A 15,031-nucleotide genomic window follows, 5' to 3' on the forward strand; every position below is an offset into this window, starting at 1 on the left:
TGAAGAATACCACTTCGTATTCCTTCTTGGTGGTTTTTGTTTTATACAACATCATATTTCTCTGTCAATGTCGTGTTCATCATCTACCTCATTTGTTTTCTCTAGGTTATAGATCCAGTAGCACCTCGGTACACTGCTTTGCTGAAAGATGCAGTGGTCCCAGTAAATATTCCAGAAGCTCAAGAGGAGATGAAAGAAGTAGCTAAACATCCAAAGGTTCTCACTTTACTCTCTTAATATTCTTGTATGGAAGATCAGTAAGCTTGGAAGTGCTTTGGCTTGTTGCAGTCAGTAAGGAGAGTTCTGATTTTAACTTGCTCGGGCAGCATGAGATAAAACCAAGGTGTACTTTTTTTTTTCCAGAATTGTCAAAAACTGAGAAACTACTGGCAGTGTTTGCTCTGTTAAGATGATGTAGGAAACTGCTTTTGTAAATGTGTAGAGTGTGTTTAGGCAGTGCATTGAAAGGCCTCTTTGGGAGTTTTCAGAGAGATGTTACGAGGATGGAGTGATGCTCAGACTGTTTTTATTATTGTTTGATACTAACTTTCACAGAGAATTTTAAATATAATCTTATATTCCAACTTTATGGGTATAATACAGTAGATACTGCTTATCCATAAGAATGAGGAATGCAGGAGATCTTTTAAAAATAGTTTAGAAAACTAGACTATATAGAGAAGTGTTATATTAACCTATTAATTCTACCAATCTCTGGATTTTTTAATATTACTTTTAGATTCAGACAGGAAATAGTTATTATCAAAAGTTTAGAACTTGCTAAGTCAATACTGTTACTATCCAGTAAACAGAATAATATCCCTTAAGAAGCGGAATGTGTTACTGGTACAGTTATTTTTAGCACTACAATTAGGAGAGATGCTTTCCTTTGACTGTGGCATGTCAAATTGTATTTAAGCTTTACTGAAAGCATACCTTAGATATCATACGTATACTGAAAAACAAGTGAATGTTATTGAGGTTTTGCTTAATTTAATAATTTTTCTTTTGTTGCTCTGAGTGTTCCTGTAGCCATTTTCTGTAACTGAGAGGTGAACATTTAGTTTGCCCTCTTCCCTAAGGCAGATAAACAAGGAAACAGGTTTTGAGCAGAAGCAAGCGAGAATGGTGAATTCTTAAGAGTTAGGAAGTCTGAAGTTTGGTCAGATGCAAGCCAGTGTATTGAAACCTTGATATTAAAAATGCTGCCTCCAATACATGAAATAAATACTGACCAGAAGAAACAAATTTCAAACTCATCAGTTGAAAAAGTCTGAACTCCCAGCTGTCTGCCTTTAAAAAAAAATAATTAAAATACAAAAAATAATAATTTCTATTTTTGAGATGGTTTAAAGCTGATTATTTTTTGTGCTATAAGTGAAGTTTTTCCAATTTCTATCTTTAAGATCTATGGAGCTGAGAGAAGCTCTTTATTTTTTTCTATATTAACTATACTGAAAAGCTAAAATGAGAGTTATGAAATTATTTTTTAAGGGAATGTGCATAGCAAAATGGAAACTTGAGAAAAACTTAATTTAGTTTTTACCTGTAAGATTTTAAAGGTGTATGGACCTTAAGGAAACAAAATATGCTATCAGTTGTGTTGGAACTAGTATTTGATAGAAGAGAGGGTTTTTTGAGTATACTGCCAGAGTATGCAACACTTGTGAATGAGAAACCCAAAAGAATTGTGGAAGAATACTATAGCTTTGCATTTCTGTTATTGTTCATCTTCTATCTTTATCTGTCTTATAAATAAGCAGTGTTTTGGCACTGCGTTAACTTTATTCAGCTTATGTAATAACAGTCTCTCCTTTGACATGAAAATCATTATCCACAGAATGCTGATGTGGGGTTGAAACCTGTGTGGTATGGCTCCAGAGTCCTGATCGAGGGTGCAGATGCAGAGACCTTGACAGAGGGAGAGGTGGTTACATTCATAAATTGGGGCAATATTATCATCACCAAATTAAACAGGTAAGCTGTTTACTGGAAGATAAAATTATTTATTGCCTTTCAGCTTTTTGTTGATATTAGGTAGCTTGTGACACTAAAATATTAATGGTTGTCCATGTTTGTCCATTTTATTATTCATATATAGTACCTACTCTGAAATAGGCCACAAAACTGCATTTTAGCTTAGAGCATATTTGACTGTAGATTCAGGTCTGAAATCGCCCATCAGTTCTGATATTGCATGTCCCTCTTTTCCAGTGTTCTCCATATTCCTCTGGTAATATATCTACTGTGAAAGAGCTTTTTCAGAGGAAAAAACCCATCTGGAATTAGAACTTCCACCCTGTAACAAATACTATTTGCATACTAAAAACCTAAACCTTTCACAGTTTCATTTATAGAACTGTTGAGGTGGGAAAGGAGACCACTAATGTAATCATAGTATTTTTTAAATTATTGTGTTGAGACAGTGGCAGAATGGGGGGAGCTGAGCTAGAGGACATAAATATGTAGAGATTTTTTTTTTTCCCATGTCCTTCATTGTGTCTTGATATTTAAGAAGATCAAATTAAAGGAGCATTTCAACAGGAGTTAATTTACTCTTTATTTCCTTCTTCTCCCACACTTCAAAACTGAACTCTGAACAGTTGTTTTTCAGTTAATCTGTTGGTAGTCTGTAGTATCAAAATGGAACTAACCATTCAGGCTTCACTCTTACAATTTTTGTTTTTCTGTAGAAATTCAAGTGGAAAAATCGTGTCAATTGATGCTAAGTTGAACTTAGAGAATAAGGACTTCAAAAAAACAACTAAGATCACTTGGTTAGCAGAAACTCCACGTGCACCACTCATCCCAACTGTCTGTGTTAATTATGACCATCTGATCACTAAGCCAGTTCTAGGTAAAGATGAAGATTTCAAGCAATATATAAACCGAAATAGCAAGGTAAGTTATCTTTTTATCCCCTTTATTCCCTAAAGTTTAATTTTGGGTTGATTTTTTTTGGTTGGTTGGTTTGGTTCCCCACCCCCCCCATCTTTATTTCTAGTCACTCTTTTTTCTTTTTTTCTTTTTTTCTTTTTTTTTTTTAATTTAAAAATTTAATTTGTCAAAGTAACTAGATGCTGGTGCATCTAGTTTCCGTATTTTCATTTAATATCTTAAAATATTCAAAATTAAAAGTTGACTCATGCTTTTTTCTCATATGTTACCTGGCTTTTACACATCTGGGACCAACAGTTTGAGTTTTTGTCTTGATACTTTCTTATGATATGGCATCTTCTGGCTAGTAGTTGTTCTGCTGTTGCTGGAATTAATTAACATTTCAATACTTCCAAAATAAGAAAGTTACCATTATTTTTCTACAGCTCTACTGCATTTCTTACTATTTCTTGTGCTTTGCTAGATTTGGACTGATTTCTTTTAACACTTACAGCAAGAAGAACTGATGTTAGGTGATCCTTGCCTTAAGGAGTTAAAAAAAGGTGACATCGTACAACTTCAGAGGAGAGGATTCTTTATTTGTGATCAACCCTATGAGCCAGTGAGGTAAGCTATCTGAGAATGGCCTAAGTAGACCTGACAGAATTTTCATTAGCTTTCTGTGTTTTAATGTTTTCAGGTGGATTGGCAAGAGTAATGTTGCCTGCAGATATTTCCCCTTTGCCATGACCTTACTGTGAAATATTCTGTGGACTGGCATGGCTTTTAGCTGGTACATTCCTAATACAAGCTCTAAACCAAGCACTTCTGGTGCAACCCAACTAACATGGATTTAGTAAAGAGGTCATGGTTTCCTTGTGATTTTAAGTATATATATTGAGGGACAATGTTACATTATTTAGTTTTATTTGGGGCTGTTTCCCACAAGAATAAATCAGTCATTTGCCCTATTCAGGTGCACACATACTATTTGATTGTTACAGTTCTTTAGCAAAATATTACACTTCTAAGTTACAGTGCCTTTCAGCATAACATTATAAAGACAACTTGTATGTAACACAGGAATCAATGTAGATCCCAGTTGAGTAAATTTGGGTAACTGCGTCGTGTTCAAAGCTAAACTTGCAGTTGTGCCCGAGCATCTTGTAGAAAAAGTAGATCTGCTACAATGATAATTTCATATGTATCTTGTATTTCCTTTATTATTGTGTTTTCTATAAATCGTTTTGTAGTCCTTACAGCTGTAAAGATGCCCCATGTATTTTGATTTACATCCCTGATGGACACACTAAGGAAATGCCAACATCTGGGTCGAAAGAGAAGACAAAAGCTGAAACCGCAAAGAAAGAGGTGAAGTTGTTATAGAAAAGTGTCATAAAATATATTACTGTACAGATTATCATGCTGAATATTTTAATATGTTTTTTAATTATTATTTTTAAGGCTAGTACAGCTGTAAAAGGAAAATCTGCTTCACTTGTTGGTGATAACTCCACTCCAACCTGTACTGAATCTGAAGATCATCTGGTCATTTACAACAGAGTATCTGCACAGGGTGACATAGTTCGTGACTTGAAAGCTAAGAAGGCAGCAAAGGAAGATATTGATAAAGCTGTGAAACAGTTGCTGGCCTTGAAAGCGGAATACAAAGAGAAGACAGGCCAAGAGTATAAGCCTGGAAAACCTCCAGTACCTGCCACTCAACAGTCTTCAAAGCTTGAGACCTCTGGTACCCTGGACAGTAAAGCTCTGTATGATAAAGTGGCAGAGCAAGGAGAAGTGGTCCGAAAACTAAAAGCTAAGAAAGCACCTAAGGTGGCTGATGAAACTAGTATTTTTTTTTGTTTGGGTTTGCATAGCTCATGGTCCTCTGTCTGTAGAAGTAAATGGGTGCTGTCGATTATAGTGATCATCATCATATGAACTGGGCTCTATTCTGTCAAGACTTATGTTTTCCATACTTACCTTTTAGCTAGATATGTATGACGAAGTTTGTGTTAATATTCATTAAGATGTAAGTAAATTACAGTGTTTCTTAGACTGCTCTTCTGAAATGTTGACAGGATTCATCCCACAGTTTGAGTTCATTGAGTATCCAAATCTGATCCTTGGGGTTGAAATGTCCTGCAGTATTTATTTGATGAAATATGATCTAATTATTCAACTTAATAGGATCAACTCATTATTTAGACCTTTAAAACAAAACAAAAACACCATGCAGAAAGGAAAAAAGAAAGTAAAGATCCAAATAAATAGATATTTTGAAACCTTTTCCTGTGTGGAGCTGAACATAGAAAACATAGCTACTTAGTAGCTGTTTTCTTTCTGTTCTTTCTAATGCAGAGCAAGAAAATTGAAATAACACAGTTTACCTGGTGGCTAAATACTGTTCATAATAGTGTCTTGGCACCATAAAATTAAATGGGAAGGTCTAAACTAATTAACCGTTCTAATTTTATTTAGGACTGTTAAGGTTGTAAATGCGTTAACAGGAGGTACTTTCTTAAGGTAGGAAAGTGGTAGAGAAAACTTACCCGAACAACTCCACTAAATAGATCAGAAAATTGAATAGGTGTGGATAAACTGTAGGTCTTTTGGTGAAAGTACTTAAGGTGCACTTCAGAGTCTTATGTCTCTGTCTTTTTTCCTTCCTTTTTCTGCCCCTTCCTTTCTCTTTCAGGATGAGATAGGTGCTGCCGTGGAAGTCCTTTTATCCCTAAAGGCAGAATATAAACAACAGACAGGCCAAGAGTACAAACCGGGGAGCCCACCTGTGGTCTTTGTCCTTCCTCAGTCTTCTCCTGTTTCTAATCTTCCATCCTCATGTCCAGTAGACAGTAAATCTCTATACAACAAAGTAGCTGAACATGGCGAAGTGGTCCGCAAACTTAAATCGGAGAAAGCTTCAAAGGTGTATTAGCCTTTCCTGTTCTACCTTTGAGAGGCACAATGTTTTCATTTTAGACTAAAGCTTAATTACAGGTTTTGTGAAACTTGAGGAACAAAGTATAAGCAAGTGCTTTCAAATTCCATGAAGTGCTTTCCCAAATTCTCTTAAGCTGCTGATATGACTGACTTTGTGAGTTCCAGGAGATCCTGGAAAATAAACAAGTTCCTTTTTGTAGTGACACAAGATAGTGACAGAATATAGGCAGTAACTTGAAAAAAAGGCTGTAGCTTGAAAAGTAGAATGTCAATAATAGATTTGATAGTAACTTGTTAGTGGCCTGAGAACCGTTCTTAATTCAGAGTCTGAGTATTTGCTGCCATTCTCCAGTGTACAAAGTTACAGACTGCTGTAACTGAAGGGAACTATGCTGCCTAAAAGGGGGGCTTCAGTGGCACAGAAATCAGCCTTTCCATATTCTACCTGACTCAGTCCTTTGATGTGCAACTCGTAGATATTCTGGCTAAAATGTTTTATCACAGAACTCAGTAACGACAACTTATACTAACAAGTTAGCTCTAGAAGTGTTACTACAATAGCTATTTTAGTGCAATTCAAGTAAAGGTTATGTTATCTTACCTACTGTATTGCATCTGTTATTTCTGTCTTTATCTGCAACTGGTGTTTTTCCTTTCTTGCTTCAGGAACAAATAGATGAGGCTGTGAAAATTCTTTTAAATCTAAAAGCTGAATATAAACAAAAGACAGGTCAAGAGTACAAGCCTGGAAATCCACCTTCAGCTTCTCCTTGTATACCCTCTACTACACTTCTGTCTTCTGTATGCTGCAGTAACTTGGCATCCTGTAGCTTAGTGGATGGCAAAGCTCTTTATGATAATGTAGCTGAACAAGGGGAAGTGGTACGCAGACTCAAAGCAGAGAAAGCTTCCAAGGTATAATAGTAGAGTAAGCAATTGTACTTACCGCATTTTGCCACGTGGGGGAAATCTTTCACCAAGTAATGCTCAAACACCCTTGTATCCTGGTCATAGCTTAGCCATCAAACTTGCATGGTCTCACACAAGGCTGCTCTAATCCTGGGTATTTTCTTCACTTCTGAGATGTACATTCTAAATTCAACTGGTGTAGAAAGTCAGACTTCTTACATCTAGATGAATAGGCACAAGCATGGCAGTTGTCAACCTTGCAGAAGTTATTAATGTATTTTACTTTTTCTTGCTGCATTTGGGACAAGTGAAGATAAAACTATCTAGTGTGCTGCAATGATAGCAAGACTTTCAAAACTTGACAAGTTGGGTGATAGTTGTGGAAAAGAACAAAAGATAATAGCCTGTATGTTTTCAGGAGCTGCTGCTTTTTTCCACCTGTATTTCTATCTTGCAGAATTTTTTTTGGTGTTGCATTCTTGGGTTCTTTTTTGTGGTTTTAGTTGGGTTTTTGTTGGTTGGGTTTTTGTTTGTTTCGGGGGGTTTTTTTGGGTTTTTTGTTTGGCTTTTGTGGTGTGTTGTTTTTGTTTTTTTAAAAAGGTCTTTTCTAAAACAGTGTATTGTGTTTTTCAGTGTAGGAGGTGTAATTGCAATTATTAACAGGTTATAGCTGTCCAGGTGGGCTAGGGGAATATTCTGGTACAATGTGACAACTCTCAAACATACTTAGGTTGCCTGGGGAAGAGCTATTACTTGGGTCCTCCCCTAATTATGAAGCACTGTTTACAGCTAGATGGAAATTTTGTTTTCTTAGCCTGAAAATCCATGCTGCTTGTCAGTTTTCTCTTTAATTCTCACCAGTACATCTTGGTATTTGTCCTCCATTTAGGATGAAATAGACGAAGCAGTAAAACTCCTTCTTTCTCTAAAAGCTGACTACAAGGAAAAGACTGGGCAGGACTACAAGCCAGGACATCCACCAGTAACTCAAAGTCCTTTGCCTCAGGCATCAAACACAATATCCAGCGGTCCAGATACACCTGAAGCTAAAGCCTTGTTTAGCAAAGTAGCTCTTCAAGGAGATGAAGTTAGGAAATTGAAATCAGAAAAAGCAGAGAAGGTAAAAACGTGCTGTAATATAAACATGTAATGTATGTGTTTAAATATAAAAATATTTTTTAAATTCAGTGTGATTACAGGTATTAGAAATGTATGTTTAGAATAGGCAGCATTTGAATTCTGAGATTTGAAATGTACCTTAAAAATTGTTTCTGCGAGATACTATCCTTAAAATATTAATGCATTTAAGTATTGGCTTTTGCAGATTTTTCCCTCAACACTGTGTGATGTCCGCAATGCCACACATAGATCCATTTTATTTTGTTGATAGAGCCGTTTTATTCCTGTGATTTTTGGTATAAGTTTCTCTTTTTTTTTTTTTTTGTTTGTTTTGTTTTTCAAGGAGAAGATAGATGCAGCTGTTAAGGAACTTCTTCAGTTGAAGGCCCAGTATAAGTCTGTTGCAGGAGTTGACTATAAGCCAGTTTCTGCTAGTGGCACTGATGACAAAGATAAGAAGAAGAAAGAGAAAGAGAACAAGTCTGAAAAGCAGAGTAAGCAACAGAAGCAAAATGATGGCCCAAAAAAAGAACCTTTGCAAGGACAGAGTGGTAATGAGCTCTCCTCAAATGGATCAGGAGAGGGTCAAGGCCCTAAGAAACAAACAAGGTAAAGACATGATCTTTAATCTATTTGCTAGAAATTTCAACTGCTTAACTGGTCAGTTTTAGGGTTTTACAGGTTTTTCATTTCACTTGAAAGTGTGGATGTTTGCAGAGTAACTGTGTTCATTTTCCTATGTAGGATTGAGCCAAAAGCAAATTACCAAAGTTTATTTAGTGTCAGTTGTAACTCAGCATCCTAATAAGGAAAATTCTGCCTAACCTGTAGGAATTATAAAGCAGTGTGCGTGCTCTGTTACTGTGGGTGCTGTTTCTGTCATTGAGAATTTGCTATGCTTCATTATTTGCTTCTGCAAATGTGCTGCTCTATCTCACTCAGTATAAACCCTGGAGAAAAAAAACCACCACCTTGCGCTTATTTCATTGTACCTGATTTTTCAAAATATTCAGTGGGAGCACCATGAGGTGTATGTAGTCTGGCCCAGAGCAAGGCACTACTGCTGTTGATGGTGGAACTCTCCAGTGAGGATTGCTGTATATACCTTCTCCTGCTTCCACCCTGAAAGTTTAGAAGTCTTTCCACAGCATGTATTATGCAGCACTATTTATTTCCTGTTTCTGTTACATAAATCACGTTAGAGACAGAGATGAAGTTATTTTCTATAGAAATTATGCCAGAAAAACACATTTTTTGGCCTTAAAATGTCTCTGCTTGTAGCGGTACAAAGACTTTCCTCTTGCCTATTGTCATTTGAGTCTGGTGGATATAGCATTCTGTAGAATCTTGTAGTTTTACTTGTTATCTTTATTTTGATGGTAAGCTGAATTTTCTGTCTTGAACAGTGTGACTGACATTGACATGAATGGTAAATTCAAGTTGCATATGTTTCCTGAAATGGCAGCCACTGGCTAGATAAGAAATTTAAAAAATAGAGTAAAACAGCTTACACATAGCACTGGTTAATCTTTGGTTCTTTAATGGAGGTGCTTGGGTTTTTAAATGCATCATTATGAGATTTTTTTGATGCAACTGTGGTGAGAATTCTAAGGATTCAAACAGCAGAAGATAAACTGAGGTGTTTTTGTAAAATACTCATTAGCCAAGGTAAATAAATAACAGCAATTTCTACTATCCAATTCTTACTGAAGCTTGGGAAAAGTTAGCTCAATGAAATAAAATTAAAATATTGTGTTACACGCTTCCTTTTTCTGCCTTCCTCCCCTTCATTCCACCCTTAACCCCCAGAAGAAAAACAAAAAAAGGTTAGGATGTATTTCAGTGCTAAATGCTGTACAGCACAAATCTTGTTCTTTTCTAATTACCTAGGCTGGGTCTAGAAGCTAAAAAAGAAGAAAATCTTGCAGACTGGTTCTCTCAAGTAAGTGCCAGTAGTTCAGTTTGAATTTAAAAATTATTTCTCTTATCAATCAAGATCTGTTTTTGATTTGTATCTTGTCTTGTATTTCTGTTGGTTGTTGTTCAAGTACAAACCAAGTACTTGCTCTTGTCTATTTCGTACATTGCTGTCATGGTCTTAAATAAAAGTGCCTGGGTTGAAGAGCTGAATAAATTTAGGAAGCTGTAAAAAGGATGAGCATCAGCTGTTTCACTCCTTCCCTTATATATCTCTGTGTCTGTAATTAATACATGTATGAATTCCTTTTTCATTAAGAGTGCAAAACTTTAGGAATTTCACAAGCTTGGGAGTATTACTTAACCTCAAGATGATGTGGAACAAAAGTTAGTATCTCTTGCTACTGAATGAGTTTGCTGGCTTTATGAGCTTCAAAACCATCAGAGCAGAGATTATTAGACTAGCCTACTTAGGAAGGATGGTAAATAGGTATCAGTGGTGTATGTTGCCTCTCACTAGTATAATTTTTGTCTATATCTTGAGGAATAAAAATATTTTCTGACATGAGCTGGAGACATTTCTTACAAAAGTTCAGTTTGGTTTCCAGAAATTAGCCTACTGTCTCTTACTTGAATTAATGCAATTTGATTTTAGTTGAGTGTTTACATTATTCAGTTCTATTATTATTGAATGTAATGTTCCTGCCTGAACTTCTCTAAGGGTAGGTAACAAAAGCATTCTCAAAGCACATCTTTGCTAACTTTTTGAGCGCAGACTTTAAAATAGGGGAGTTTTCTTGAATTGCATGCCACACACATGAATTACTGAATGTTCTTTGTGTATGAATTTGAAACTTCAATATCTAAATAATCTTTTGAAAGGTGATCACAAAATCAGAGATGATTGAATACTACGATGTGAGTGGCTGTTACATTCTTCGTCCTTGGGCCTATGCTATTTGGGAAGCTATAAAGAACTTCTTCGATGCAGAGATCAAGAAACTTGGAGTGGAAAACTGTTATTTCCCCATGTTTGTGTCCCAGGCTGCCCTAGAGAAAGAGAAGACTCATATTGCTGACTTTGCTCCTGAGGTACACTTCAAAACGTTGTTTCAATCTGAGTATAAGAAAACACAGCCACTTAGTCTGCAGCTGAGTATGAAGTAAGTTTTTTTCAAACTTGTTTTATTTTAAGTTTGTTTTTTTTTTAATTTCCCCCCCACTTCCTTTAGGTTGCCTGGGTCACAAAATCTGGGAAAACAGACCTGGCTGAACCGATTGCCGTACGTCCCACAAGCGAAACAGGTAGACCTCTTTTCATGCAGTTTGACTATAACGAAACCAGTTACAGGTATAGTGTATCTGATAGACATGAGTCCCTTTTGAAAGTGGAAACCCACTTTTAAGAATGTTTTCTATAACTCCTTATCAGAATTTTCTAAAGCTGCTTCTTACAGCAAGTGTCAAAACACTATACATTCCCTTAAATGGACTTTTCCAGGAAATGGATGCTCTAGAAATTTTTCCATTTATATCCTGAAGACTGACTTGCTTTGACTGAAAAACATGTTTGTTTGTTTTATATTATTTGTAAGAAAATTCCTTCATCTTATAATTCACTTCCATTTTACACCTACTTTAACTATAGCTGTGAAACTAGTTTCTACTAAAATTTCCTCTGAGTAGTGTAAACATTTTAAGACCTAAGGCTGGAGGAGTTGTTAGTTGAATCAGGTATGGTATAGCATCCTGAAATCTTGAGGTCAGTGAATTTCTGTTTGTGAACCTAGATGTATTTACATACTCTAAGCCAGTGACTCAGAGTGCCATTAGATATTGAGCTTTGGATTGTACTTTGACCAGCAGCAAACAAGCTATTTTGCAGAGACATGGGACAAAGTGAAAGTACTTCTCTCAGTGAAAATATTGTGCATTAAGACAAAAAATGTGTTTTAAACAGATTCAAACATTAAAATATAGTTCTCACAGCAGAAAATATTAAGCTTATACGTAGCAAAAAGGAAGGTTTGGCATAAACTAGCAGTACTGTGTAGAGACCCAAAGTTGCTTTCTTTTTACAGTTATGTATCCTGCCTATGCAAAGTGGGTGCAGTCACACAGGGATCTTCCTATCAAGCTTAATCAGTGGTGCAATGTTGTGGTATGTCTGTACACGATCTCTGAGTAACTGTTGTATCATAAGTGCAATGTAGGACAATTATTCTATGTAGATATGGCATGATGAAACTGATCACAGCACATATTTCATAGCAAAAATATGAATGTGGTTCATGTGACTTGTTTTTCTCACTGTTTTTAAGAAAATAATTTATCAATGTATATGGTTGATGATATTAAGTAGAAATCTGTGAATAGTTGACTTTTTATCTTTACTCAGAATTTTCTAATACTTATTTATAAACATTATTTTAAATAATATTGTAACACTTCAATGTTAATTGTGGTGTTCAATTTTTTGCATCCCCTGCACCTTCCTCCAGCGCTGGGAGTTCAAACATCCCCAGCCTTTCCTTCGCACTCGTGAGTTCCTTTGGCAAGAGGGTCACTCAGCATTTGCAACATATGAAGAAGCAGCAGAGGAGGTAAAAAGCAAATGTGCTGCTGCTTTTGCTTTCAGAAAGTTACCTTACTCCATAGCAAGACAAACACATCTTTTCTCTAGGACCTGATAGAAATCCATCACCTTTTCTTTGGGAGCCCTCATGAAAAATGCCAGGCGTGCTAGAACACATTTTTATTCTCAGATATAACTCATGTCTGAGGCTTTAGTCTCTTCAAACAATATGGGGAGTTTCAAGAGTGTGATATATAAAGAATGTTTTCCTTAAAAAATTATTTTCCTTAAAAATCTATTTTCTGTAACAATCTAAATAATGTGTTCATGTGTTAATTGCTAGAAATTTTAGCACTTCCTTTTCCCAAAAGACAGATGTTTCATTGAATATCATGGCATATCTTTATTTATTTAGCACATGTTGAGGCTTCTAGGTGGAAACTAGAAGTCAGTATAACTGGACTGGTATTTCTGCAGTGACTCTTCTTATTTTTGGTCATGGTTTATAGTTGTTGCTATTTGATTCATAGAAAATAACAGCCAAAGTTTAAAGCAATTGAAGAAGAGAATTACAATCTTGGGAAAGTGTTCAGTTTTTAAGATTTTTAGACTGGCAAATAAAGAATATTTAATGATTTAGCAAATGCAAAATGCTGAGTAATTCTTACAACATTACGTTCATCATAGGTGATGCAGATACTTAATCTGTATGCTCAAGTGTATGAAGATCTCCTAGCAATACCTGTTGTGAAAGGAAGGAAGACAGAGAAGGAGAAATTTGCTGGGGGTGATTATACAACCACTGTAGAGGCGTTTATATCTGCCAGTGGAAGAGCTATCCAGGTACTTACCTATTTGAGGAATATTTTTTTAGTAAGTACAGGAAGATGAAAGCCTTAAACTGATGCTTGATAGACTTTCCATTGAGCAGAATTTTCTGTGTGCAACTATTTCAGGGAGCAACGTCACATCATCTAGGGCAGAATTTCTCAAAGATGTTTGAAATTGTATTTGAAGATCCTAAGCAACCAGGAGAAAAACAATTTGCTTATCAGAATTCCTGGGGCCTTACAACTCGAACTATTGGTGTAATGACAATGATTCATGGAGATAACATGGGATTGGTGCTCCCACCTCGAGTAGCCTGTATACAGGTGTGTAAAAATGCCTTAAACTACCATTTTGTTTCCTTTTCTGTCTTGGAATTCATGAGCATTTCCTCCTGGGCCTGTGGAAGATATAACGTAGGATAGGAGCTGTCTTATTACAGAGCATGTATGTTATATAGAAATCATGTGGATATTTGTGGTGGACAAGATCCTGTTAATAGTCCAGTCATTTAACATTTTTATCTCTATCATTTGCATGAAAAGGGAAATGTGTCATTTACTTCTGAGAACTTGAAATAAATTACTGGGAAATAGAGCCACAGTGTAAGCTTTTATAACAACTAGGAGCTAATTATTTTATAACATAGTGTATGTCATGTTATATTGCAGGTTGTAATTATTCCCTGTGGTATCACAAATTCCCTTTCTGAAGAGGACAAAGAGGCTTTGTTGAAGAAATGTAATGAATATCGTAATAGGCTGCTCAGTGTTAATATCCGTGTACGGGCTGATTTAAGAGACAACTATTCACCTGGGTGGAAGTTCAACCACTGGGAACTTAAGGTACATTTCTTTCCAGGAGGTGGTTTGAAGCTTGTATGTGGGGGATATGTATGAGGCATCTTATGTGGGTCTTGTATTCTGAAGGCAAATGTTTTCTCCATTATGAAGAATTGCTGCCTGATAATCAGTGACCACTTTCATTAATAAATGAAGAAAAGCTGTTTCTTTAGGCTTGCTGTGTTTGCTTGGATTTGCATATCATTAATAATTTTTGAACTTCCAAGTCTCCATTTCATATACCTAGAAAATTAAATTAATAGTACAAACTACTTGCATGGTTAAAAATTTGTACTAATACTTAAGTGTCTCCAGGGTCACAATAGTGTCTTCTCTGTTCCACCGTGTGCAAAGAAGATAAATGTGTACAGCATCAATGAAGAAAGGAGAAAATGTTTTAGTTTAAAAATTACCATCTTCCCCTCATATAGTAGTTGAGAACAGTTCTGCTTCATCAAATAGAAGAGGCTTTTGTAAAACAAAAATAGTGAGCAAAATGAAACATTGCATAATGTATTGAGGGATGTTTCAGGATGATATTTTTGCTCTGAATTTGAAATTACTTTCAATATGTTAATATTCAATGCAAGATGATAGAAGCTCCTAGATTGGTTGAAGATTCCTGTTGCATCGGTTCTTGTCCCTCTGTGTTATGTTACATTGTTTTAAATGGAGCTCTAACATCATGAATTCATGTTGGGAGACTTTAAAAATAAAATTGGGTTTATCAAAGGGGCGCAGCATAGGGAAAATTGAATTTTTTTTATAAAATATATTGATTGATGTGTCCAGCATAATAAGTAAACTGTATCCTCAGGCTAATTGCAAGCAAAGTGCACTCATTTCGTTGAGTACTGATAAAGAATTTCATAGAGTAAAATACACAAGTGGTCTGGAGTAAGAAGTACAAGAATTAACACAAAAGCATTTTGTCTTATGTACTTTTCAGTGTAGCAGATTTCTGAAGGTGCCTCCAAAAAGAAACAAATCATTGGTACTTGTTTTATAATGTTTGGTA

The 15,031-nt window shown here is 35.7% G+C and overlaps 1 protein-coding gene across 4 annotated transcripts in view; it reads left to right on the top strand.

Annotated features, from left to right (window-relative positions):
- Nucleotides 1–15,031, top strand: part of EPRS1 (glutamyl-prolyl-tRNA synthetase 1) — a 40,568-nt gene that overhangs the window by 19,423 nt on the left and 6,114 nt on the right. For 2 of the 4 annotated variants that reach the window (XM_051614512.1, XM_051614513.1), the window contains 18 exons: nt 106–216; nt 1,841–1,977; nt 2,694–2,901; nt 3,392–3,504; nt 4,131–4,248; nt 4,342–4,713; nt 5,579–5,809; nt 6,490–6,738; nt 7,622–7,852; nt 8,195–8,460; nt 9,742–9,793; nt 10,651–10,860; nt 11,001–11,073; nt 11,850–11,929; nt 12,270–12,371; nt 13,031–13,186; nt 13,300–13,497; nt 13,843–14,016. In XM_051614512.1, the coding sequence (XP_051470472.1) occupies nt 106–216; nt 1,841–1,977; nt 2,694–2,901; nt 3,392–3,504; nt 4,131–4,248; nt 4,342–4,713; nt 5,579–5,809; nt 6,490–6,738; nt 7,622–7,852; nt 8,195–8,460; nt 9,742–9,793; nt 10,651–10,860; nt 11,001–11,073; nt 11,850–11,929; nt 12,270–12,371; nt 13,031–13,186; nt 13,300–13,497; nt 13,843–14,016 (3,081 nt within the window). The remainder of the gene's footprint in view (nt 1–105; nt 217–1,840; nt 1,978–2,693; nt 2,902–3,391; nt 3,505–4,130; nt 4,249–4,341; nt 4,714–5,578; nt 5,810–6,489; nt 6,739–7,621; nt 7,853–8,194; nt 8,461–9,741; nt 9,794–10,650; nt 10,861–11,000; nt 11,074–11,849; nt 11,930–12,269; nt 12,372–13,030; nt 13,187–13,299; nt 13,498–13,842; nt 14,017–15,031) is intronic. The other 2 variants (XM_051614514.1, XM_051614515.1) reach the window with 1 other exon arrangement.

Source organism: Apus apus, chromosome 3, assembly GCF_020740795.1.
Source record: "Apus apus isolate bApuApu2 chromosome 3, bApuApu2.pri.cur, whole genome shotgun sequence".
Taxonomy (NCBI): Eukaryota; Metazoa; Chordata; class Aves; order Apodiformes; family Apodidae; genus Apus; species Apus apus.